This window comes from Mesoplodon mirus (genome assembly GCF_964341445.2).
Source record: "Mesoplodon mirus genome assembly, chromosome: 8".
NCBI classification, from domain to species: Eukaryota; Metazoa; Chordata; class Mammalia; order Artiodactyla; family Ziphiidae; genus Mesoplodon; species Mesoplodon mirus.
Genome location: NC_138984.1, coordinates 34,944,786 through 34,970,996, shown reverse-complemented (window position 1 = coordinate 34,970,996; position 26,211 = coordinate 34,944,786). Strand labels below are relative to the sequence as shown.

The window sequence follows — 26,211 nt, the reverse complement described above, 5'->3', positions numbered from 1 at the left end:
ATCAGATAGTTCATATGCTTGTTGGTAAAGGTCAGGCCCAGCATTTGATGAAAACTGCTAATTGAGGAAATCCTGACAGGTCTCTAGAATTACAACCAAGAAACCTGCTAACTTATTACATGGCTTGAGCAACCACTAGGTGACTCCATCACGTGACTCCTAGGGCTTTTCCAAAGCCTGTTGATTGGAAGAAAATTCAGGCTTGCACATGAAAATCTGACAAACCTATTCATGATGATTACAGTTGACTTCAGATTGTTTTTAAAGAAAATTCTGGTCTTCCTATAGAGGTGGATTCCACCCAGGAAACTTTTAATTCTATATTTATTAATGGGTTGAACTGGGATCTTTCCCTTCTATAAAAAGGACCAGATGGAATGGGAAACTACATCCGCTCTGGATTTAGTGAATCTGGCAAACCAGTGCTCTCACACTCTAGATGACTCACCTATAAGGAAGATGGCCAAAATTCTTAATCTTCAACCCCAGAAAATGGAGTCTCCTAAATGAGACCAGAACCCTCCTAGTTTCTCCTGTTATTGCAAAGAGCCAGGACTTTGGAAAAGAGATTTTACAAATTCAAACACTTCAGGTACATTTAGCCCTCTAACCAGCCTTTCCAACATCCTCCCAATTCTCAGTGATGAGGCTCCAAGGAACTACAGGGGCTCCTCCCAACCCTCCCTCTTAATTGGCTTGGAGAAACATTTCTCCAGGTTGGGGATGAATCTCCTCCAGTCCTAGCAGACATCAGAGCCACACTCTCAGTGCTCAACCCCACTACTATAAAGCAGCCCCTGCCTCAGAATACTAAAACAATTCACATAGTGGGGATCTCTAATGAGCCACAAGAGATTCCTGTCTCTGAACTTATTTCCTTTCATTTAGGTTCTTTGAGACATACACACACCCTTTTCTCCTTAGTTCCCCTGTCCCTACCCATTTATTAAGCTGAGACTTCTTAGAGAAGTATCTTGCTGGAATTTCTTTCTCCCAGAAGGGGGAAATAATTCTAGAATTTGACCACAGTCATCAAAGAAGCCAACCAGGTGAATTAAATGACCCTGTGACATCTTTTATTTGCTCCATCTCTCACGGCCCTAGAACTGATTTTGGAAACACTGATTATTTGTCCCCATTGAATTAGGAGCTACCATCCTCCTTATGGGCAAAATCTCCAACTGATATTGGCAAAATTCACAGTGCACCTCCCATCAAGATTCAAATAAATCCCTCAATACCTCTTCCCAGAATTAATCAATACCCTATAAGTAAAAAAGCCCTTCAAAGCATAAAGCCTATAATAGAAGATCACAAAGCTCAAGGCCTTGGATTTAACAATAACTCTCAGTCATAAAACTGAATAAACCCAGAGACTCTCAGATAAACCTCCTGTGTTGTTTTGCATAAAAAACTAAGACAGGAAAGGGAGAGGAGTCTCCCAGCATCACTTCAAATGAAATGACCTCAGTAGATAACTTCTGTGGCCAGCATATCCCCCTCCTGACACTGCCTGTGCCTTGATTTCATGAGGGAATACCTAGATTCATTTTCACCTATTCCTCACCCAATGCCACACAGTTTTCGGGATCTTAGTTCCCCGACCAGGGATCGAACCCAGGGCCCCTGCAGAAGTGCAGAGTCCTAACCACTAGATCGCCAGGGAATTCCCATCCCTTCCACTTTCTAAAGATGACTCAGCCACGTCTTTTTGAGCAGCATCATTCATACCTTAGATGAATGTTTTCTTCTGTCAGGTGCTGTATGGTATATTTAAAATTTTCTTCAGCTTCAGCAGGCTTGGTCTGGAGTGTTTTCTCCAGATTTGCCACCATAGCTTTCTGAAAGACAGGTACATTTTAATAGCCATCTTTCCCAAATTAGAGTCACCCAGAGCAGAGGCTTCCTCCCTCCAACTCCTATCCCCAATCCAGCCAGGACTCACCTCTCTCTGGAGTTCCATCTGGGTTTGGTAGAGGGTTGTGTTAAGTGATTCTAGGATAAGAGCTTGAGCATGCAACTCTTCCTCTATGACCTGTGTAAGAAGAAATTGTTTCAGGACATCATGATGATGTCTACCCATTTATTCTCTTCTCCGGGACACCTGGATTCAACTATGAAAGCATCAACTTTAGCTACTCCTTCTCCTGCCCTGTTACTACGCCCTGTTCATTCTACTTCCTCTGTGTCTCACTCGTCTGTACCCTTCTCTTCAGCCTCACTATCACCGCCCCAGAGCCAGCCCTCACCACAGCTCACACGGGTTGTCAAAAGAGCTACCAGTCATCCATTCATTAAACAAATATTTATTAAATATCTAGTATGAATTCCAACTACATGACTTTCTGGAAAATGCAAAACCATAGAGACAGTAAAAAGGCCAGTGGTTGCCAGGAGTTAGGAAGGGAAACAAGGGACGAATAGGAGGACTGAGGACTTTTAGGGCAGAGAAACTATTCCATATGATACTGCAGAGGAGGCTACATGGCACGATGCCTGCGACAAAACCTATAGGATGTACAACACAAAGAGGAACCCCTAGGGTAAACTATAGACTTTAGTTAATAATCACGTATCAATATGCGTTCATCAACTGTAACAGATGTACCACACTAAGGCAAGATGTTAATAATAAAGGAAATTGTGCGTGCGTGTGTGTGTGTGTGTGTGTGTGTGTGTGTGTGTGTGTAGGGAGAAAAAAATCTCTGCACTTGCTCCTTAATTTTTCAGTAACCCTAACACTGCTCTAAAAAAATAGTTTGTTAATTAGGGGAAAAAACCCCGCAAAACCTACTACTGTATTAGGCCTAAGGAATATTACGATGAACAAGACAGATAAAGTTCTTACTTTTATGGGGATCCATTCTAGTGAAAGAGATGCAAAAAAATTAAAGTAAATACAATAAATAAATTGAAAACAAACCAAGGATGTGGATAGAAGATGCAGTGTAAGTGCAGGGAAGGGATAAGTGTGGAAGCTACTTTAGATAGAGGCTGAAGAGACTATAAAAATGAACCAGATGGGCCTATGCTTTCAGGTGCAGCCCCATTTAACTCCTACATGTCATCAGGGCTCTTTGCACCCAAAGAGCATCCTTCCACAATGTATAAACTGGAGAGGTACCATCATTTACTGCAATGGCATTGGGCAAAGCGCTGTACCAGGTCATTTTGCATTCTTTCATTTATTTATTCATTCAAAAATCACTTGCTATGTACTGAATGTCTGTGATATGCCAGACACTATTTTAGAAACTGAGGAGCAGTGGCAAAAAAATAGACAAAAATCCCTGACTTCATTGAGTTTATCAGTTTTGACGGTTATAAGTCTGTGTAGAAAAATGAAACAGGAGAAAGGACGTGCTGGGCAGGTTGTTGAGCCTTTAAGTAGAGTAACCCCTGAGAAGGTGGCATTTGAAGAAAGACTGGAAGGAGGTAAGGAAGTGAGCTATGTGGAGATCTGGGAAAGAGTTTCCAAGAAGGGAAAACACCAAGTGCAAAGACCCCAAAGTGGAAGCAACCTGGCCTGTTAAAAGAAACAGCAAGAAGTCCAGTGCCACTGGAGCTGCATGATGGAGGGAAGGAGTAGAATGAGATGAGGCTGGGGAAAAGAACCACCAGCAGGCAGAACCATCTCTGGACCAAAACAGGACTGGGAAAATTCATGCTTCCACCAGCCAGAGTATAAAAACCCCTTTTAAGACACAGAGCATTGGGCAGCTTACTCTGACGGATACTGTCTCAGTAGTAGGGAAAAATTAGCCCTAGATCAAGACTGCTTTAATTTTGCTTAACAAAACTTAAAACCAAGCCTTGGAAAATCAAAATGTTTCCAAGTAACTGAATCCCAGAACAAAGCTCAACGATATTTAAAGGAATACAAAACTATTTAGCACCTAATGAAGTAAACATCACAATGGCTGGCATCCAATAAAAAAATTACCAGACATGCAAACAAGCAAGAAAATATGACCATACATGAGGAGCAAAATCAATTAATTGAAACAGACCCAGAAATGCCACAAGTGATAGAATTAGTAGCCAAGCTCATTAAAGCCGTTATTATAACACACTGGGTCTACCTTACACCAAAGCCCATCCTTTTACCTTGTGGGACATTGTGGTCTGTTTGCCCATCAAGGGTGAAGCCCTGCCTGAGCTCTAAAATATCATGCCATGCTTTCATAATGGCTAATCTTTTCCCAAACATGTCCATTCTGGATCCAAATTAAATTCTCAGTGAAAGAGGAACCACAAGGCAGTTTGTGGGTTTAAACAGTTTCCCTTCTGGTGTCTCCCTCATGGAAGTGCTGTAATTTGTCCCAGAAGAAAAGTTCTTAGAGAGGCTGGGGGAGTGAGGTTCACTCAGAGTTTTAAGGAAAGGCCTGAAGGCAGCATTCCCAAGGGGCAGTATTGTACTTTTCAGAGTTCAGAAGGAAGAATCTGGCATTTTACTATTTAAGGCCCTTTTGTGGTTTGAGCCTTACGAGAAATGGGAGGCATTTAACATTGAAGATCACACAGTATATTGTTCATATACTTGTTCAGATCTGGCTCTAAAAAGACAACAATGGCTTTCTTTTTCAGATAGTTCTAAAATCCTTTTGACTTATTGAATCCAGCAAGCTCAGCTTTAGATCTTCTGTTTTTTAATGGTTTGGGGAAAATTATCATAGATTCCATTTTATTGAGAGTGTATCATTTTAGTGATATATTTGTAAGAGGCTAATTTCACAGGAAAAATGAAAAAGCTTACCTCTTTGGTCTTTCTCAGCTCCTTTAATTGCAAGGTGTCCCTTTCGTGTTGTTTTAAGAGCTCCTAAAAATAATTTTATTTGAAAAAGGTCAGCACTGGGTTTCTGGCACTTCTTTCAGAAAATTAAGAAAGCCAGAATAGGATTCAGGAATATAATATTCACCATAGTTTAGGTGTTGCTTTAATGAAGCATACATTATAAACTAATGACATGACATGTTGAAGTTAAATAATGAAAATCTTACTCTTGTTCAACCTTAGTGCATTGAGAAATATTTAAAGAAATCATATTTTCATTAAAGCCTTTTCTTTTGGGTACAGATTTAATACTGTTAATATCCAGTTCTCCACAGATTGAAGTTTATATTCATTGTAATCACACTCAAAATACCAACAGGCTTTCTTGACAAGATAATTATAAAATTTATTTAGAAATACAAAGGATAGGGCTTCCCTGGTGGCGCAGTGGTTGAGAGTCCGCCTGCCGATGCAGGGGACACGGGTTCGTGCCCCGATCCCGGAAGATCCCACATGCCGCGGAGCGGCTGGGCCCGCGAGCCATGGCCGCGGAGCCTGTGTGTCCGGAGCCTGTGCTCCGCAACGGGAGAGGCCACAGCAGTGAGAGGCCCGCGTACAGCAAAAAAAAAAAAAAAAAAAAAAAAAAAAGAAATACAAAGGATATAGAAGTGCCAAAATAATCTTGAAAAGCAAGAGCAAAGTTGGAAGATTTTTCTCCCTGATTTCAAGCTACAGTAATTAAGACACTGTGTTGTTGGCCTAAATATAGACAAATAGTTGAATGGAACAGAATGAAGAGTCTACCCCCTGCCCCCTCAAGTACAACAAAGACACCAAGGTAACTCAATGGAGAAAGGGACATCTTTTCAACAAATCATTCTGGAACAATAAATATCTATATGGAAAAAAAAAGACCTATGGCCTTACCTTGCTCCATACACAAAAAATATTCAAAATAGATCATAGAATCATAAAAGCTAAAATTATAAAGCTTTTTAGGAACTAGAATATCTTCATGTTCTTGGACTAGGCAACCATTTCACAGAAGGCACAGAAAGCTGTTACCATAAAAGGAAAAAATTGATAACCAACATTCATCAAAACTAAAAACTTCTGTCCATGGAAAGACAATGTGAGCAAAATGAAAAGGCAAACCACAGGCTGGGAGATAGAATTCGCGACACATATGTCTGACAAAGAACCTGTATCCATAGTATAAAAAGTACTCCTACATACCGATTATAAAAAGATGAGCAAATCAAGTTCTTTTTATATGGCAAAAAACTTGAACCAAAGCTTCACAAAAGAAGACATATGAATGGTCCAATAAGCATATGAAAAATTGCCTGACATAATTAATCATCAGGGAAACTAAAGTCACAATGAAATACAACTTCATACCCATCAGAATAGCCAAAATTAAAAGAGTGGTAATACTAATTGTTGTTGATGATATGGAACAACTGGAATTCTCATATAGTTAAGATGCAAGAGTAAAATGGTACAATGACTGTGGAAAATATTTTGGTAATTTGTTATAAATTTAAACCTATCCCTACTCTAGAGTCCAGTAATAACACATCTAGGTATATACCCAAGAGACATGAAAGCATATGTCTACAAAAATAGCTATACAAGGGTATTTATAAAAGCTTTATTTGTAAACACCAAAAGATGGAAACAACCAAAATCTCCAAAAACAGGAAAATGGTAAACACATTGTGTGGTATTCCTACAAAGAAATACTACTGTGCAATAAAAGGAATAAATTACTGATATGAACAATGAATGGATAAATTTCACAAATTATTGAGGGAAAAGAAGCTATACACAAAAGAGCATATACTGCATGATTCCATTTATATGAAGTTTAAAAACAAGTAAAACTAGTTTATAGTTGTAGGAATCAAAAAAGTGGTTGTCTTGGGGCCGGTTTTGAGGGAGATAGGGTTTATCTGGAAGGAACACAGGCGTGCTGTCCGGGTTGAAGAAATATTCTAGATCTTGATTTGGATGTTGGTTACATGGATGAACACATTTGTCAAATCTCATCAAACATGAGTTGTACATGTCCAAATTTGCTTAGTCGAGTTTGCAACAATGCCCTTTCTCTTCAGTTACAGTCAAGGATGAGAAGGCCATTCAGAGACTGGGATTTTGGTAAATAGGGAATTTCAGGTTCTGTATATGTTTAGCATTCTATTATTTCCTGTTAATTACAATTTTCAGTCCAATAGCCCTGTGGTAAGACTGCCTAGATATCTAAAGGACAGCAAGACTGACAGTCTGCTTGCATAAATTTCCAGGGAAGCTGGAAAAGGAGGACCATGCCCCAAAAGACAAAAAGTTTGCCCCATTACAGAGGTACCCCTGGGAACTGGAGGTCCCACCCAGACTGCACTTTCAACCATTGATGTGCTTTGGGCTGTTACCTCCTTCTCCCAATTGAAGTTCTCAAAGATAGCACTGTAGGAGTCATGTATTTTCCTCTTCTCTTCTTCTGAATCTAACTCAAATTTTTTGGTTATCTTATGTTCTGTGGAGGTGAGGAAATCACATATATGGGTAAATGTAGGAAAAACAGAAATGGAGAGAAAACCAGAGTATCTGAAGATAATAGAAATTCCAGACTGGGCCAAACTCAAGGTCCTTCCAGCCTGGTGTCTAACCTCTGACTCTCACCTGGAGATGCGTGAGAGTGAGGTGAACATGGCAATGGTTTTCCATCACATCAGCCTTATGGGATTTACTGCTAATGCCTCTGGTTCTTTTTATGTAGTTTATTTTGGACCTGTTGCTTATTATTTTGTCCATTCCCTCTGCTGAAGTAATCACTATGTTTTTTGGATATCCTTATCTTAAAATACAACTCTTGGCTCATGTGACTTTTCCAGCAATAAAATTTATTATTCTTTATTCAATAAAATTTATTCAATAAAATTTATACTTATCCCTGGGGCAGAGCTAGGCTTAAGTGGATTTGGGGGACAGGGGAACCTGCCAGCAGAGCCCCAGTACTAAACAGGGGGAAGGACGGGTGTAGGTCTTACACAAATTTCTTCTTCAGCATCGTGGTGCTAGGGGTGGATAGGGAGGCAACCCCCGGGCTCACAAGATAAGTCTGGACTGAGCTACACTATGAGCAGCTAAATTCTGGTCTTCCAAAACTGCTCGTAGCATCTTAGCATAGACTCTGGCAACATGGGACGAGCGTAGTGCGAGTATCTGGGAGTCTGGATGATGACGTGGGCTATGCTACACCAAGATTCCAGGTAAAGACTCAAACAGGAGCAGCTCCACACCCCATTCCCCAGCCTTGACTTCAGGGTCTTCATGCTACCTCCTGGGAGTCCAGGGTAGGAAGGGCTTTAAGGATGACCTTTCCCAGGGAGTATCTGCATTTATATGAGTGATTTGTGAATATCAACTAAATCTGATCTGAATTGTGTTGGGCTAGGATGTGGAATAGGTTTATAGAGCCCCCAATTCTACTTCAACTAGTCCTCTAGGTCAGGGAGAAGTTTCCAGAGATTTCTCTCTCTTTTTTCCATTTATGAGGAAGCTCAGTGGGGGTAGGAAAGTCTCCTGTAGGGCACTATGTATGATCCAGGCTCTGTGCTAAGTGTTGGAAATATTAAAAAAATACACAGCAATATATGACTGTATCAAATCAACATGTTGTACACCTTATATCCATTAAAATATATCTCGGGCTTCCCTGATGGTGCAGTGGTTGAGAGTCCGCCTGCCAATGCAGGGGACACGGGTTCGTGGCCCGGCCCGGGAGGATCCCACATGCCGCGGAGCAGCTGGGCCCGTGAGCCATGGCTGCTGAGCCTGCGTGTCCAGAGCCTGTGCTCCACAACGGGAGAGGCCACAACAGTGAGAGGCCCACGTACTTCAATATATATATATATATCTCAATTGAAAAATATATCAAGCATGGCTTCCTTTAGGGGGGACGTGGGAGTATGGACTGTGTTGCCCCTCCCCCAACAAGTGAATATTTGAAACTAATTCAAGAGCTTTTTTTCTGGAACTTCGGGGTCACCTGTACCCAGAAAACAAGTCTGCAGTCCTACAGATGTCCACAAGCTCGTTCCAGCCCGATTGCCAAACTTGCAACCAGTGAGTTCGGGATGGTACGGTTCAGACCCTCAGGTGGCTAAACTACATAAAAGACTCTATCCTTGTTGCACTTTCTTGAAGACTCCAGGCACCTTCCATTCAGGAGTCCAGCCATGCAGCCCACCCATCATACTTCATGACTTCAAGGCTGCCTTCCTCAAGTCGAGGCCAAACTTAATGCTAGTTTCTTGGTGCATGTCATCAAAAAGTGTAAAATTTCTGTACTCACTTTGCTGTAACAGGATCTTTTCCCACTCCAACTTCTCATCCTTCCCCCATTCTGCCTTCTTCTTTGACCACTTGTCCTCCATTTCATCATAAATGCTGTCCTGTGGAGGTACAAAGGTACCATGAAGAAAAGCATCCTGAAAGGCTGCACCCTGGCCTGAGGCTCAGCCCTGAGCCCTTTGCAGTTTCCCTCACCTGGGACCCTTGCTGGGGGCCCCATATGGTGACTGGTGGGAATCAATTCCAGCCCAGTCACCCAAGAGCCTGCAGAACCCTAAAGATCAAAGAAAACTCTGCATGGCGTTTGCCCTGTTGGAACTGGGCTTCCTTTGAAGACAGGCAGTTGAGCATGTTGCAGATGCTCATGTCAGCTCCCTCTGAATCATGAATCACTCATCAATAGCACAGGGGGAAACAAGGGAAATGCCAAGTTGTTAATTTTTTTTATCAACTGTCATTGTTTGCCTGCGACTGAGTTGTTTCCTGGGACTCCAGACTGTCAGTGCTAAAACCCGGAAAGTCCCTGGCAAACCAGGACCAGTTGGTCACCATAGGATGGGGGCTTGCTGGCCCAGCCCTTCCCCTGTCCACTTCCCCCCTCCCACTCTCTCATCCCCCTAGGATGAAATCATGCCCTAAATCTGGTTTCCTGGGGCTCCATCAAATTAGCTGGCTAAGTGGATGGGCTATGTTCTGAGGTCTCCCCTACTCTGCTTGCTAGAGTTAGTACAGAGAGACACAGTCCTTTTGTATGGCAATTTGGCCAAATGCATCAAAGGCCTTACAAGTGTTTATTCTTTTTGACCCAGTACTTTACTAAGATCAAAGGTGTTACAAAGTGAACCTGTTAACAGTGGTTGTCTGGGGCGGTGATAGTTCATTCTTTTTGTCGTTGCTGCTGCCGTCGTTGTTGTTTTAATTAATTAGTTTTATTTTGGGCTGCGTTGGGTCTTTGTTGCTGCGCGCGGGCTTTCTCTAGTTGCAGCGAGCGGGGGCTGCTCTTCGTTGTGGTGCGCGGGCTTCTCATTGCAGTGGCTTCTCTTGTTGTGGAGCACAGGCTCTAGGCGCGTGGGCTTCAGTAATTGTGGCACACGGGCTCAGTAGTTGTGGCTCGCGGGCTCTAGAGCGCCGGCTCAGTAGTTGTGGCGCATGGGCTTAGTTGCTCCGCGGCATGTGGGATCTTCCCGGACCAGGGATCGAACCCATCTCCCCTGCACTGACAGGCAGATTCTTAACCACTGCTCCACCAGGGAAGTCCCTGTTGTTGGTTTTTGAATTTCCATTTTTTAAAAAACAATGAGCAGGTATTACTTTTGTAATGACAAACGTATTTTTCAACAGGCTCCTTTAGGGTCTGGGTGACTGACATGTCCTGCATGGGTGCCATCACAGTCCGCAGGTTCCCTCTTCTCCTTGAGGGCCACTTAGGTTCAAGGAGGCTGGGAATTTCAGGAAGTGATTTTCTGGGCAAGAGCTCTAGATTCATTTGAGCGTCATCAACCAGGAATGAGCCTTGCTTCTCTTTCTCTCATAATCCACCAAGGAGCTCTGAATCTCACCTGATATATATGAAACATATTCTTCAAATACTTATATTCTTTTCCCATCTCCTCTGGACAAAAGGAAAACAACAGGGTCATCATTATTCCTCTGGAATACATGTTTTCAAATTCAAATGAGAGCTCTCCTGCACACTGTCCATACCTCAAACTCATCCTGTCGGTGGTGAAACCATGGTGTTGCCTTAGCAATCACTCTGGAAGCTTATTAGAAATTTAGATAGCCGGACCCCACCCTAAACCTGCTGAGTTTCAGAGGCAAGGCTCAGTATCTGTCAATAATATGCTTCTCAGGTGATTCTGATGCACCCCAAGTATGAGGACTAATCCCTGGGGGCAAACCTACAACTGAAGGAAAAACAGAAGCAAAAACTTCTGTCTTTTTAAAATAACATTCCTAGTGTAAATTGGTTTTGAAAACAATACATGTTCTCTTTAGAGAACTGGAAAACCAGCAAGGTACAAATATCATCTTGTAAAAATGTAAGGTAAGAGAAAGGAAGGAGATTACAGAAATTCTTCTCCCTGTGGCGATTAGTCTATGAACTCAGAATTCTGAAGGGTACACACTTTGTCCTTCCTAAAGGCAGCATAAATAATGGGATAAATGGCCCACACAACCCTTACAGGTTTTAAGGCCATACAAATCACAGTGTGCCTGTTAGAATTTAATGAAACACCATTATTTTACAGGTGAGGAAACTTGTTGAACTGGAACAGTATTACGTTTGTAGACCTTTTAAATATACTTTAAACAGTGCTTTCACATTCTTATCACTCTGATAAAGGCAGGTATTCTTGTCCTTGATTCCCAGATGGGGAAACTAAGACTTAAGGAGATGAAGGGACTTGCTCAGACCCCAAAACTTGGCCACAGACCCTTCAAACTTCTGGGGGTAGGGAGGACATTGCTTGACAGGGTTTCCCCTTTTTCAGTTTCATTCTCAACCACTTGATCTTCCTGGGCTTGAGAAGGAAACCTCGAAAGCCAAGCCAGAGTCCACCCATGGCCGTGGGAGTTCCTCTGCCCTGGATCTGCAGGGTCAGCCTCCACCCCCTCATCAGAGTCATTCTCCCAGGTCCCAACCGTACCTAGTTTATCCTGGGCAGCCAACCTCTCTGCCTTCAAGGCTGCTTTGTAGTTTTTCTCCAGCTCACTGAGCTGTGCTGCGTGAGTCTCCTCGAGCTCCCTGTGGGACCCCAGGAGAAGGCCACAGTCATCCGTGCAAAGTTCACCTGATCCCACCTCCCCTCCCTCACGCAGGCAGCTGGTGGGCAGGCTGAGGGGCCCTCACTTCCTGACACATTCTCCTGACATCCATCCAGAAAAGGGTGAGGAGATCCCTGTTTTCACCATCCACTATTTTGCATGGAGACATCAGGGGGCCATGGATGTCCCCCAACAGCACAGTCTTTGCTTACAATCCTTTTGGGAAACTGTGGGCTGATTAACACCCAGGATAATTTTACAGCCCAAGGTCTCTCCAGCCTCCATTACAGGAGGCAGATATCGGCAGTGTTCAAGAGGAGTGTTAAAATAAAAGGCCACATGGGACTTCCCTGGTGGTCTCGTGGTAAAGAATGCGCCTTCCAATCTAGGGGACGCAGGTTCAATCCCTGGTCGGGGAACTAAGATCCCACATGCCGCGGAGCAACTAAGCCCTCGTGGCTCAACTAGAGAGCCCGCGTGCCGCAAACTACAGAGCCCACGTGCTCAAGAGCCCACATGCCACAACTAGAGAGAAGCGCGTGTGCCACAAGGAAGAGCCCGCATGCCTCAGTGAAGATCCCGCGTGCTGCAACTGAGACCTGACGCAGCCAAAAATAAAAAATAATAAGTAAATAAAATAAATAAATATTAAAAAATAAAATAAAAGGCTGTATGAGCTGTCAAGCCAAGAAAAGACACGGAGGAACCTGAAATGCATATTGGTAAGTGCAAGAAGTCACTGTGAAAGGGCTACAGGCTGTATGATTCCAACAATGTGACATTTTGGAAAATGCGCAGCTACGGAGGCAGTCAAAAGATCAGTGGTTGCCGGGGTGAGTGGGGAGAGAGGGGTGAATAGGCGGAGCTCAGGGGATTTTTAGGGCAATGAAGTTATTCTGTGTGATACTATAATGGCGGATATGCGTCACTAAACAGTTGTCAAACCCCATAGCATGTACAGCATCAAGAGTGAATCCTAATGTAAACGGTGGACATTGGGGGATAACAGTGTGTGTCAGTGTAGGCTTCATTGATTGGAACAAGCGTCGCATGTTGGTGTGGGATGTCAGTGATGACAAAAGGCTGTGCAGGTATGGGGCCCGGGGGTATGTGGGAATTCTCTCTACTTTATGCTCTTTTTTCCTGTGAACTTAAAACTGCTTTAAAAAATAAAGTCTATTAGTAAATAAGTCAATTAATTTAAAAAAATTTTTAAAGCAAGTTTGTGACACTTAGGAAGACTTCTCTCCAGCAGGACTACTGGGGCTACTCTGGTGCCCAGCAGGAGGTGTGGAAGGGGACTTTCTGGGTTTTCTCACTCTCACAGACAACACACCTCCTTTTTCTTCCCCTTGGTTTGTCTCTGCAGCTCTGGCTCCTGCCCTTCCCATACCTTCTTCCCATTTTGCCTAGACCTTGACCTAGTAGCCAGGGACAGTAGAGGTGAGAGGAGGAAGAGGAGGGGCGTGGGGAGAGACCAGGCTGAGAACAACAGTAGTTTACCATAGAAATCTCCTAGAGAACCAAAAAACGGCTCTTCTCGGCAATCAACTGAAAGGGAGATTATAATTGAAATGAAATTTGGATGAGAAATTACAAAGCCAGGAATAACCTTCTCCGGGCTGTATTTTAAGTGACCTCAGATCAAACGATCCTGCTCTCCAAAGACATGTCTCTTATCTCCCCTACCCCTCGCCACCGAGTTCCATTTGGCGTTGTCTGAAATCCCAGTGAACTGAAATCCTGCAAGGATGCAGGAGCCTTAGGACCTTCAGTACACAAGAACTTGTGCCAGAAATCATACCTCCTCTTGCTTTCAAAGTTCTTCTGCATCTCAGCACAGCAGAGATCCATTTCATTGGCGAGCTAGAAACGAGGCTGGCATTTACAAGGCAGGATTGAGGACCCCACTCCCACTCCAACCTGCAACTTCTGAGAAGCCTTCCCATTCATGGGGTGTGTCCCTCTCCCCAAGCCTCTCCCGTTGTGTTCAGCGGTGCCAGAGAGCACATCGTTACTGAGGGAACGGGACAATTCTTGCCTCGCTCTACATTGTCTGGTACGTAATCAGTTCACAAAGGGTGCATGGAAACCATCCCTTTCACTGTTTTGTGGGCAGGTCTGGCCTCTTTGGCTGGACTGTAATCTCTTTGTAAGATCATGGCCTTTGGATTTTTGGATACGTAATTCAATTGAGCAATCGTTTATTGTGCAAAGGGCTTGACCTGGAGGAGCCAAAGAGGCCTGAGACTCAGACCCTGCTTTGATGAACTTAAAACCAATGCTAATAAATCCTCATTGGCAGAAGGGCTCTGTTTCCGGAGGCAGGAAGTGCTCAGTTCCAGGTGAACCTCTCTTCTAACACGCACATCGGGTCCTCTGGCCAGTGCCTCAGGAGGAATAGACATCGCCAGCCGAGACGAGGGCTCGGGGCCAGCACACACCCCCTTCTGCACAGGCACACAACAATGTAGGGTGTTCACAGCTGGGAGAATTTTAAGAATCACAATCTGAGGTCCCTCGATGGAAATAATCTCTAAATATGTCTTCAGCAGGGCCGATACTTCAGTGACTGAAAGTGTGCATTTTGCCCAGTAACCCACCACAGATGAGGTGAGTGATCTCATGCAAATTATTTAACTTCCTGAGCCTCGATTTCCTTTCTGTAGAAGGTGACCATGAACTTGGCAGGGTTTTCAGGAAGGTATAGGAATGAATCCTCAGAAGGGAAGGTCGCAGCCTGAGTCCTATGCCGGGTCACTGTAGGATTCAGGCACATCTGGTGTGTATCAGAGGGCGAGGGGCTGGCCTACTGGGAATTCACCCTTCACACGTGGGTTCGGTAACGGCAAGCGAGGCGGGGCGGGGGCGGGTGCTGGTGGCAGGAGGGGATGGGCAGATGGGGAGGAGAGGGGAGGAGTTGGGAGGAGATCTAAGGATTGGTCTGATGTATCATTCCAGTCCAGGCCACCAGACATCTCTGCTTAGGGCGGAGAAGAAAAGTCCGTGATAAAGTGAATGGTGAATTTTAAAGAAAGTGTTACCAGAATCCCCAGGGAACACGATGAGCGCTAACTGAAATCAGCAGATTCTGGAGAGTGGGCTTTGGCAGTTTCACCAGCAAGAGGAAGTGGTACTGGAGGCTTCTGGGCAGCTTTTGAGCAAAACTGAAATCCTGGTCACGCTGATGCGGTTACCAAGAGCCTCAGCAAGGTCTGAAATTTAACTCACCGTACAGGCCACAGCCAGCCCTGCTGGAAATGGCTGGCACTCCCTAGTGTGGAGAGGACAGTGGCATTGAACATGCCAGAGGCTCCCCGAGAACTCCTGGAAATTGAGTTAGGCCTAGAGGAGGGACTTGAGTTCTTGCGATTATGGATGAGGATGGAGTCAGGGCTGTTGCCTGGACAGCCTGGCTCCCAGGAGGAAGGTGCTTGGCCTTGCCTGGAACATAGCAGGTGATCTGAAACTACTGGCCTTTCCCCTTCCTAAAAAGATGTCGGTTAACTCAAGGACCACTCAACAGTTTTGGGGGCAGAACGATGGGCTCGGTTCATTTGCTCTATTATCGCTGTCAGCTCTGAGATCTGTTCTTCGAGGTCAGTGACGATAGCAGTCCTGCGGGACAAGTGATCCGTGATCCATGCAGCTTCCCTGCCATGCCAGTCAGGACCCTCCCTGGGCATGGCTGGCTCTGGCCTGGTGGGAGCCAGGCCATGTTCTGCACCTGCTCCATCACCATGGGGGGTGGGGGGTAGGGGAAGGGGGTGGTTTGGAAGAAGGAATTTGGCAGTAGGGTGGCTGAGCCTCACACGGAGCCCTTTTGGGTAATCTGGCCAGAAGTGAGCAGGGGTGGTTTGGTGACCCACTGACTAGAAGAGAAAGAGGAGGACGCCAGAAATCCATTAGGATTTGATCTTGACTTGGTAAAGATACTTGAAATGGAGGAGGGAGAAATTCAGAGGATTAGGAAATTAGGTGGAGGAATAGGATTGATGCTGACAGTGACTCATAGACAAGGAATGGGCCAGAAACAGGACAAAGAGGGGATTTAAGAGGATGGATTTCAGAGTAGATTTACGCATTTTTGTGTTTCTGAGTCTGGGGACTCCATGAAATCTGTAAGGTTACTCAGCTCTGTTTGGCTGAGCTGGAGTGAACAGGGTGGCAGGCAGTGCAGCAGAGATGAGGTCCTTGATCCCTGAGGGTGAGAGAAGAAGAGAGAGGATGTAGGAGGAGATGGGGAAGGAGGAGATAGGAATGGGAGGTTTAGCAGGTTAGCGTGAAGAGGATGTGGGGACTGACTTTACATGGTCCCGGAGGATAGAGAGTGGGTGGGCCTTGAATGACAGAGGGCGTGGCAGCGTGCCCAGCAGGGGTGGAATCAGACCAGCACCTTCCACGCTGCACCTCTCAGAGGCGTAAACTGAGTGGTATCTTTCGACTTAATGGAAAAGACATGCAGGCTCTGGCCTCCCAGAAACCCTGACCTTACCCTCAGCTCTCACCCTTCAAGTTCAGACTATGTTATGAACATGGCATCTACTCATTCTCCAGAAACAGCTAGTCCCCTTTAGTGTGAGGGACACCCACCCAGTCATTCTCCAGATCAGCTGCCTGACTCATCTGTCTGCCTGACTCAAACGGGCTCAGAGCAGAGAGGTGGGTGCAGAGAGGAGCTGGCGCCAGGCTGAGGAGTGAAGGGACGCTGTGGACTGGGCGTCAGGTAAGGGGCTCATCCTCGAGGCCAGGCCGGGGTGGGGCTGAGGAGCTGGATGCGGGTCCAGGGACATTGCCTGGAAGTCCTGACTTTGTCCATGTTCTCTGATTCTGAATGCTTTTTCCTAGCAGACATCTCATCTCCCAAGGTGACGCAAATCTGCTCCCTATTCCGAACGAAGCGGTAGCCAGGTGACACGTTTATTACTTCCTGGGCATCCAGGTGGAAGATAAGGTATAGTGCAGGCCTGGAGTGCTGAGATTGCTCCAATCTTCTGCTGGCGCCCTACTCACAGCTTAAACACAGACACGTGAGGTGGGATGCCCGGGCCCAAGTTCCGCCCGTGTCCTCCCCCAGCTTACCTCTCTCCTCACACCCAAGCGCAAGACTCGGCTGGCTCCTGAGCGCCCCCACAGGCCTCTCAAATTCAGCATGTGCACAAGCCAACTGCTGGCCCCTGCTGCCGCTCTGCTTCCCAGCCCACATCCTCCTCTGTGTTCTCCTTCATGGCCAGAGGCCAGGAGGCGGCCAGGCATTGTGGAAACCGCTCAGGTTTTGGAATTAGATGGGCCCGAGTTTAAATCCTGGCTCTGCCACCAACCATAGTTATTCAACATATCCGTGCTTCAGTTTCCTTATCAGAAAATGAAGATAGGGCTTCCCTGGTGGCGCAGTGGTTGAGAGTCCGTCTGCCGATGCAGGGGACACGGGTTCGTGCTCCGGTCCGGGAAGATCCCATATGCCGCGGAGCGGCTGGGCCCGTGAGCCATGGCCGCTGAGCCTGCGCGTCTGGAGCCTGTGCTCTGCAACGGGAGAGGCCACAACAGTGAGAGGCCCGCGTACGGCAAAAAAAAAAAAAAAAGTATATATATATATATATATATATATATATATATACTTTCACATTTCTGAGTCTTAGTTTCCTCATCTGCAAAATGGGGACAAAAATTCATGCCTCCTCATTGTGCTGTTGTGCACATGAAACGAGACCATGTCAGGAAAGCTCTTGGCACACTGCCTTGCATACATTCTCAAAAACTGGTAACTGAGCTTAGGAATATTATGAACCCCAGTGGCATTTTGTTTACAGAAACTTTTATTTCTAAATTTGTGGGAGAATAGGTTTATTTTTGTGTTTCTGTTAAATTGAAATATGCTTATTGTAAAGAAAATCATAACAAAGAAGAGTCTAAGGAAGTAAAAATTCTCCAAAATACTAACATCTAGAGATGACCACCGAAAATATTTTGATTAATGTCTTCTAGAATTCTCTCTAAAGAAACAGATTTATATAATTTTCCATAAATGAGAACAAACTCTACTTACATTCTAGATGTGCCGTTTTTAAACAATGTCATGAGCTTCTTTTAATGTCAGTAACTATATATATATATATATATATATATATATATATATATATATATATATAGTATAATCATATAATCATTTTTAAACTTAAGTTTACTATGGAGAGATTTTTTAAATGTATAGAAGTAGAGAAAAGAGTACAGTGAACTCACACATCACCTAGCTTCAACAATTAGCAGTTTGTGGCTAGTCTCATTCATCTATACTCAGCCCACTTTTCTAACACTAGATTATTTTAAAAGCAAATCTATAATTTTAATTATACTTAAGACAAATCTTTAAAACAAGCTTGAGATTTGATTCTATATCATCATGACTTTGTAACTTTCTCTTCTATGAATGTACCTGTTTATATTTTTAGCTAGCTCTATATTGATGAACATTTGGTTGTTTCCTTTTTTCACCAATGTTTGGTGCATATTCTTTTGCTCTTAAAAAGTAAAGGCCTCTCCCTCCAAATACTCGTGGGGATGACACTCAAAATAGTTAACAACCAGTAAGACAAGACTATGGAACGATCAGAGTAGTCAAGGGTTATAAGGATGGAACAGGGTGGAGGACCCTCTCCCATCCCCATGCCAGGTATTAAACCCTTACCTGCTGAATCCTGAGGAGGTATGGGGGTGCCAAGGGAGGTGTTGAGGTAACCAAGGTGGCAGTCAGGGCATTCGAGGGGCTTGAACAATGTATATGCACAACCAGTATGGTAGTATTTCAGTATATCAATAACTGCATACGAGCTAGACGTCAGCCCTCCTCCTCTGTACTCTCCCAAGAGGGAATCACTGTTAACAGCTTTTTGGTTATCCTTCCAGAAATGTTCTGTAATCTTTAAAATTTTTTACACAAGTGAGAACATACTTTACACACTACATCATTTCTGCTTTTTAAAAAATATATATATAACAGGCTATCTACTAGATATTTCCATATCAGCATAGATAGATCTGCTGCATACAGACTGGCTTGATGCGCACTGTATGGCTCTAAACATAGGGGTGTGTGTGGTGGTGATGGGGTTAGGATTCTTTCTCCTCATTATTTTCCTTTCCTATATCTCTCTCTGATGATTTTACCTGAGGATCAGTGGACTGAATGTGCCAACAGGTGACTCTGTAGTCACCAGTGAGCCAGCTGAGCCTCCAGAAAAAAATTATATGAAACATCTTTCCAAAGGGCTTACCTTGGACTGCCCAAAGATTTGTTTTTCCCATGTGGTTTCTCTCCAAGCCAAGAGTCTTAAAGACACCACAAGGTTATAGAGAAACTGTTTCGCACCAACACAAAATCAGAATTCATTCTAGGTCAAATCCAGAGGGTTCCGGAACTTGAGACCTCAGTGGTCATTCCAAGTGATTGAAATGCCAGAGCAGAAAATCCACAGTATGTGTGCTGCAGAGAGACAGGCTTCCAGTGAATCCAGTCAAAGTCTTTTACAAAGGCTGACCTGGCATGAGCACGAATTTCCCTTCTAAAGACAATCCAGTTTGAGTCTTTCAGTATTGCAATGAAAGTCACACTAGAGCAGAAAGTCACTCCTTCATTCAGACTCTTGACGTGGGCTTTGCATTGTGAGGTTTGTCCTTGGGAGATGGAAGGGAAGATTTGTTTCTTTAATTGATATGGAAACAGAACGGCAGCACCTCATTGGCTCAGGCACTCTGCTCTTTAAGAGAGAAGGCTGGAGAAGCAGTCATTAAGAAATCCTCTCACACCAGTCAGAATGGCCATCATCAAGAAATCTAGAAACAATAAATGCTGGAGAGGGTGTGGAGAAAAGGGAACACTCTTGCACTGCTGGTGGGAATGTGAATTGGTACAGCCACTATGGAGAACAGTATGGAGGTTCCTTAAAAAACTAAAAATAGAACTACCATATGACCCAGCAATCCCACTACTAGGCATATACCCTGAGAAAACCATAATTCAAAAAGAGACATGTACCAAAATGTTCATTGCAGCTCTATTCACAATAGCCCGGAGATGGAAACAACCTAAGTGTCCATCATCGGATGAATGGATAAAGAAGATGTGGCACATATATACAATGGAATATTACTCAGCCATAAAAAGAAACGAAACTGAGCTATTTATAATGAGGTGGATAGACCTAGAGTCTGTCATACAGAGTGAAGTAAGTCAGAAAGAGAAAGACAAATACCGTATGCTAACACATATATATGGAATTAAAAAAAAATGTCATGAAGAACCTAGGGGTAAAACGGGAATAAAGACACAGACCTACTTGAGAATGGACTTGAGGATATGGGGAGGGGGAAGGGTAAGCTGTGACAAAGCGAAAGAGAGGCATGGACACATATACACTACCAAACGTAAGGTAGATAGATAGTGGGAAGCAGCCACAGAGCACAGGGAGATCAGCTCGGTGCTTTGTGACCGCCTGGAGGGGTGGGATGGGGAGGGTGGGAGGGAGGGAGATGCATGAGGGAAGGGATGTGGGAACAGATGTATATGTATGACTGATTCACTTTGTTATAAAGCAGAAACTAATAAAAAAAAAAAAAAAAAAAGAAAGAAAGCTGCTTTTTCTCATATTGGATTGGCCAAAAAGTTCGTTTGGATTTTTTGTTAAGATGTTACCGAAAACCCTGAACGAACTTTTTGGCCAACCCAACAGAAAAAAAAATGCTTGCTTAAAAAAAGACCAGTGGCTTTTATTTTTATTCTGCTGCACCTCACTATATTTTACACATTTTATAGTAAAAAATTGTTTTAAATAATACCCTTATTACATACTATTCTCATCTATTTAAAAAAACTTTTTTTAATTTTTAAATTTTTTAAAATAAATTTTATTACTGATTTATTAAAAAATTTTTTTTAATTTTATATTGGAGCATAGTTGATTAACAATGTTGTATTAGTTTCAGGTGTACAGTTAAGTGATCCAGTTATACATGTACATGTATCTATTCTTTTTCAAATTCTTTTCCCATTTAGGTTATTACAGAATTTTGAGCAGAGTTCCCTGTGCTATACAGTTGGTCCTTGTTGGTTATCTATTTTAAATATAGTAGTGTGTACATGTCAATCCCAAACTCCCAATCTGTCCCTTTTTCTTCTATTTAAAATGAAAGCTGATTATAAATCCACCAGATTGATTTCATGATTCACTGATGAGTCACACCCCAAAGCTTTTAAAACTTTGTTATAAGTTCATCCATTCATTCTACTCCACACTTACTATCTACTGTGTGCCAGGCACTGTTGTGAGGTTGGGTGGATACCTCAGTTCCTGGGATCCAAAGAGCTTAGAGACTAGTGGGGAAACAGACAGTTAATAAATTCAAAAAAAGCACAATGAAGCTTATATTGAGGGCCTTACCACCTGCAGTAGGAGTAGATAGCTGGGATTTCTCTCTAGTTTAATGAGTCAAATAGTTTTAATTAGAGAAAGAATCTAACTAGCTTTGCATATTAGAAAGATAATTTTGACTGCAGTGTAGAAAAAAACAATTGGAGGGGCCAAGGTATGAGGGAGGAAAATCAGTTAGGAGTCTGTGGCAGTGGCCAAATGAGGGAGTAGCAGTGGAGATGGAGAGAAAGAGGACACGAGGTCTTGGTGATTGAGGGAAAAGGATGAGGCTATGATGATTCCTGGGTTTCTAGCTCAAGCAATTGAGTAGATGGTGGGGCCACTTATTGAGATGGGAAAGTCTGGGGGACAGACAGGCTCAGGGGAGCTGGTCATGATTTCTTGGACTTGTTGAGTCTGAGATGCCAGGGAGACATCCAAGTGGTGAGGTCAGTTACAGAGCTTGTTACATGTTTTGGGAGTTCAAAAGAAGAGTCTGGGCTATAAACTCTTTAGGAGTCTTCAGAGTAGATCCTATTTTAAGCCAAAGCAGTGGATGAGATCACACAGGGAAAGGGTGTGTGTAAGAAGAGAAGAGGTTGAAAAAAAAAATCCCACAAGGACTCAGAGGCAAAAAATATACAAATCAATTTTCACTGCAAAGTAAAGGAGCTGTTACAGTGGAGGATTACTGGACTGAATGTCAATATTATGACACAGTGTGAGTGTGTTTCATGTTTGGTAATTGCAATCATTGTTGCTTTTGTTGTGGTCATCCATTTACAAGGCTTGGTGTCAGTTTATTTATCTCTTGTAAAAATAAAATACAGTGTGTGTGTGAAAAAAAAAAAAAAAGAAGAGAAGAGGGTCTATAACAGAGCCCTGAGGAACACCAATGTTTATGACAGTGTTTCTCAAAGTATGAACCATGTGTTAGTTAAAATATGTAAAACTACCACATGAATGAAAGTGACTTAAAACAGAGAGGTTCATTAATTTCATGAACTACAAAGTCTGAGGTCAGGCTACCAGAGTTGATGTAGACTCAGAAATGTCATTGTAGAACTCGGTTCTTTCCATTTAATCTATGTTAGCTCTTCTCCCACTCTTCCTTATCACTGGTACTATATTCCAGAATATTTATTTTCAATAAATCTTCCTTTATACACATAATGAATATTTAATCAGTCAGCAGAGAAAATAAATATGTCTACATTTAAGATAAATCTTTACTCTCACAGATATGTTTTCTAGCCTTGGTGACTTGACTGATTAACAAATTAGTCTCTAAGTAAAGAATATTTGAATTTAAGTGTGGAGAAACATAACATATTCACTGAAACCAAATGGACCATTTTTCAAATGCTAGGACTGACTCTAATTATTTGCAGTTAGTTGGATTATTGTGTATTTTACGATTTGCATTACCATCTTATTACCATACGACACCTGCTATGGAGGAAAAATGTATTTTATGTGATTCATAAGGAACAGTTGGAGAAAATTGCCCTTCATTTGAAAATCTCTGTTGATATTTTGCAGTAGTTACCAAAGTAAAGCTGAAGCATCAAATTATGTATGAAGATCATACAAACTATATACAGAAAAAGAACTGGATTCTTTCCATCTTTCTGTCATGCCTGCCTCAGTGTGTTGCTGGAGGGGAGCCTCGTGATTGCACTGTGGCTGCCACGACTCCAAGTACGATGAGCAGATTAGGTAGAGATGACTTCAAAAGCTAAAAGGAAGACTTCCCTGGTGGTCCAATGGTTAAGACTTCACCTTCCAATGCAGGGGGTGTGGGTTTGATCCCTGCGGGGGGAGCTAAGATCCCACATGTCTCATGGCCAAAAAACCAAAACATAAAACGAAGCAATATTGTAAAAAATTCATTGAAGACTTTTTTTTTTTTTCGGTACGCGGGCCTCTCAATGTTGTGGCCTCTCCCGTTGCGGAGCACAGGCTCCGACGCGCAGGCTCAGCGGCCATGGCTCACGGGCCCAGCCGCTCCGCGGCATGTGGGATCTTCCCGGCCCGGGGCACGAACCTGTGTCCCCTGCATTGGCAGGCGGACTCTCAACCACTGCGCCACCAGGGAAGCCCTTCTCCCCATCTCTTGCCCTTTATCTTTAGAACAAAAGATGACTGTGTCCACATGCTATGAACGTTTCTGGGTTGTCCTGCTGCTAAGGTCAGAGGCCCTGCTTTGGAATGCAGGTGGAACTGGGGCAGGAGCAGAGAGGTGGGAGGAAAGGGAACTTGTCAAAAACACTCAGCATGAATGCACAGATTTACGTGTAATGAGATAACTGTTTCCCAGTGGTGCTGAGCATCCATTTTTTGCTTCTCATGTTTTCATTTGTAAATCCACAGGTACTCATATATTGGAGTGGTACTTGCAATAACTACATATTATAGCTGAAGAGCATTTTGCAATATGGGTTCTGATTACCTTTAAACTGATATATATAGAGAGGTCTAGATGGAATGCAAATGAATCATGGCGCCAATTCTTCACATTATTGTACAGATCTAGCGATTGCTTTGAGAGATGGTGAAATAGCTTTATAAGTGGTAGTGAATTAAATGAAATTAAAATACTTTGTAAAATTTTCTGGCCCATTTGTTGTAATGTTTGAATGTGATGTGAAGTTCTTGCTTTTAAACAACTTAGTGATTTTGCTGAGAAGGTAAGGCAAATAAATTTAATGGAATAAAATATTTTTTACTTATTTGACATTTATATATATTTCTTCTAACATCTCACCTCACCTTTGGTTTGCTTCACTCATACTTTCGTATGTTAAAGAATAAAGCATTTCCTGCCTGTCAGCCAACAGTTGTGTTTTGGCATCTTCGCCAAACCTGCACTGCAATTGTTCACTTGAAAATTTTATGGCTTTTTAGCCCTATTTCATAAAAACTAATGAAAAAAAGAAAAACCAATACTAGCATAACTCAAACATATAATAAAAACAGAGATGAAAGTCAACAGGATGCTGAAAGCCTCAAATCTTCAGCCTCATCAGGTTTTTAAACTTAAAACACATCCACTGATAATCATTTGTGAAGGAAAACACAAAGATGCTGGGAATATCACTAAATAATATATCAAAGAAGTAGAGACACATACTTTACTCATTTCTCACAAAATGTTCATATTTCTCTTTTTATTTTAATTTTATTTTTTATACAGCAGGTTCTTATTAGTTATCTATTTTATACATATTAGTGTATACATGTCAATCCCACTCTTCCAGTTCATCCCACCCACCCCCGCCACCCACGTCCCCCCCTTGGTGTCCATACGTTTGTTTTCTACATCTGTGTCTCTATTTCTGCCTTGCAAACTGGTCCATCTGTACTATTTTTCTAGATTCCACATATATGTGTTAATATATGATATTTTTCTCTTTCTGATTTACTTCACTCTGTATGACAGTCTCTAGGTCCATCCACGTCTCTACAAATGACCCAATTTCATTCCTTTTTATGGCTGAGTAATATTCCATTGCATATATGTACCACATCTTCTTTATCCATTCAACTGTTGATGGGCATTTAGGTTGCTTCCATGACCTGGCTATTATAAATAGAGCTGCAATGAACATTGGGGTGCATGTGCCTTTTTGAATTATGGTTTTCTCTGGATACATGCCCAGTAGTGGGATTGCTGGGTCATATGGTAATTCTATTTTTAGTTATTTAAGGAACCTCCATACTGTTCCCCATAGTGGCTGTATCAATTTACATTCCCACCAACAGTGCAAAAGTGTTCCCTTTTCTCCACACCCCCTCCAGCATTTGTTGTTTGTAGATTTTCTGATGATGTCCATTCTAACCAGTGTGAGGTGATACCTCACTGCAGTTTTGATTTGCATTTCTCTAATAATTAGTGATGTTGAACAGCTTTTCATATGCCTTTTGGCCGTCTGTATGTCTTCTTTGGAGAAATGTCTATTTAGGTCTTCTGCTCATTTTTTTGATTGGGTTGTTTGTTTTTTTAATATTGAGCTGCTTGAGCTGTTTATATATTTTGGAGATTAATCCTTTGTCTGTTGATTCATTTGCAACAGAGAAAAAAAAGAAATGAAAGGAATACAAATTGCAGAATTTCTCCCATTCTGAGGGTTGTCTTTTCATCTTGTTTATAGTTTCCTTTGCTGTGTAAAAGCTTTTAAGTTTCAATAGGTCCCATCTGTTTATTTTTGTTTTTATTTCCATTACTCTAGGAGGTGGGTCAGAAAAGATCTTGCTGTGATTTATGTCAAAGAGTGTTCTTCCTATGTTTTCCTCTAAGAGTTTTATAGTGTCAGTCTTACATTTAGGTCTTTAATCCATTTTGAATTTATTTTTGTGTATGGTGAGAGGGAGTGTTCTAATTTCATTCTTTTACATGTAGCTGTCCAGTTTTCCCAGCACCACTTATTGAAGAGGCTGTCTTTTCTCCATTGTATATCCTTGCCTCCTTTGCTATAGATTAGTTGACCATAGGTGCATGGGTTTATCTCTGGGCTTTCTATCTTGTTCCATTGACCTATATTTCTGTTTTTGTGCCAGTACCATATTGTCTTGATTACTGTAGCTTTGTAGTATAGTCTGAAGTCAGGGAGTCTGATTCCTTCAGTTTCACTTTTTTCCCTCAAGACTGCTTTGGCTATTCAGGGTCTTTCATGTCTCCACACAAATTTTAAGATTTTTTGTTCTAGTTCTGTAAAAAATGTCATTGGCAATTTGACAGGGATTGCATTGAATCTGTAGATTGCTTTGGGTAGTATAGTCATTTTCACAATATTGATTCTTCCAATCCAAGAACATGGTATATCTCTCCATCTGTTTGTGTCATCGTTGATTTCTTTCATCAGTGTCTTATAGTTTTCTGAGTACAGGTCTTTTACCTCCTTAGGT

The 26,211-nt window shown here is 42.7% G+C and overlaps 1 protein-coding gene across 1 annotated transcript; it reads right to left on the bottom strand.

Moving 5' to 3' along the window:
• Window positions 1-1,515: 1,515 nt before the first annotated feature.
• Window positions 1,516-17,155, bottom strand: FLACC1 (flagellum associated containing coiled-coil domains 1; the record flags this gene model as incomplete). Its single annotated transcript, XM_082630410.1, has 11 exons — window positions 1,516-1,841; window positions 1,946-2,035; window positions 4,757-4,819; window positions 7,207-7,310; window positions 9,132-9,231; window positions 10,690-10,742; window positions 11,782-11,879; window positions 13,704-13,765; window positions 15,424-15,517; window positions 16,696-16,904; window positions 16,982-17,155. The coding sequence occupies 11 exons, from the start codon at window positions 17,153-17,155 to the stop codon at window positions 1,722-1,724; spliced, it is 1,167 nt and encodes a 388-aa protein (XP_082486536.1). The 3' UTR covers window positions 1,516-1,721.
• Between the last annotated feature and the right edge of the window lie 9,056 nt (window positions 17,156-26,211).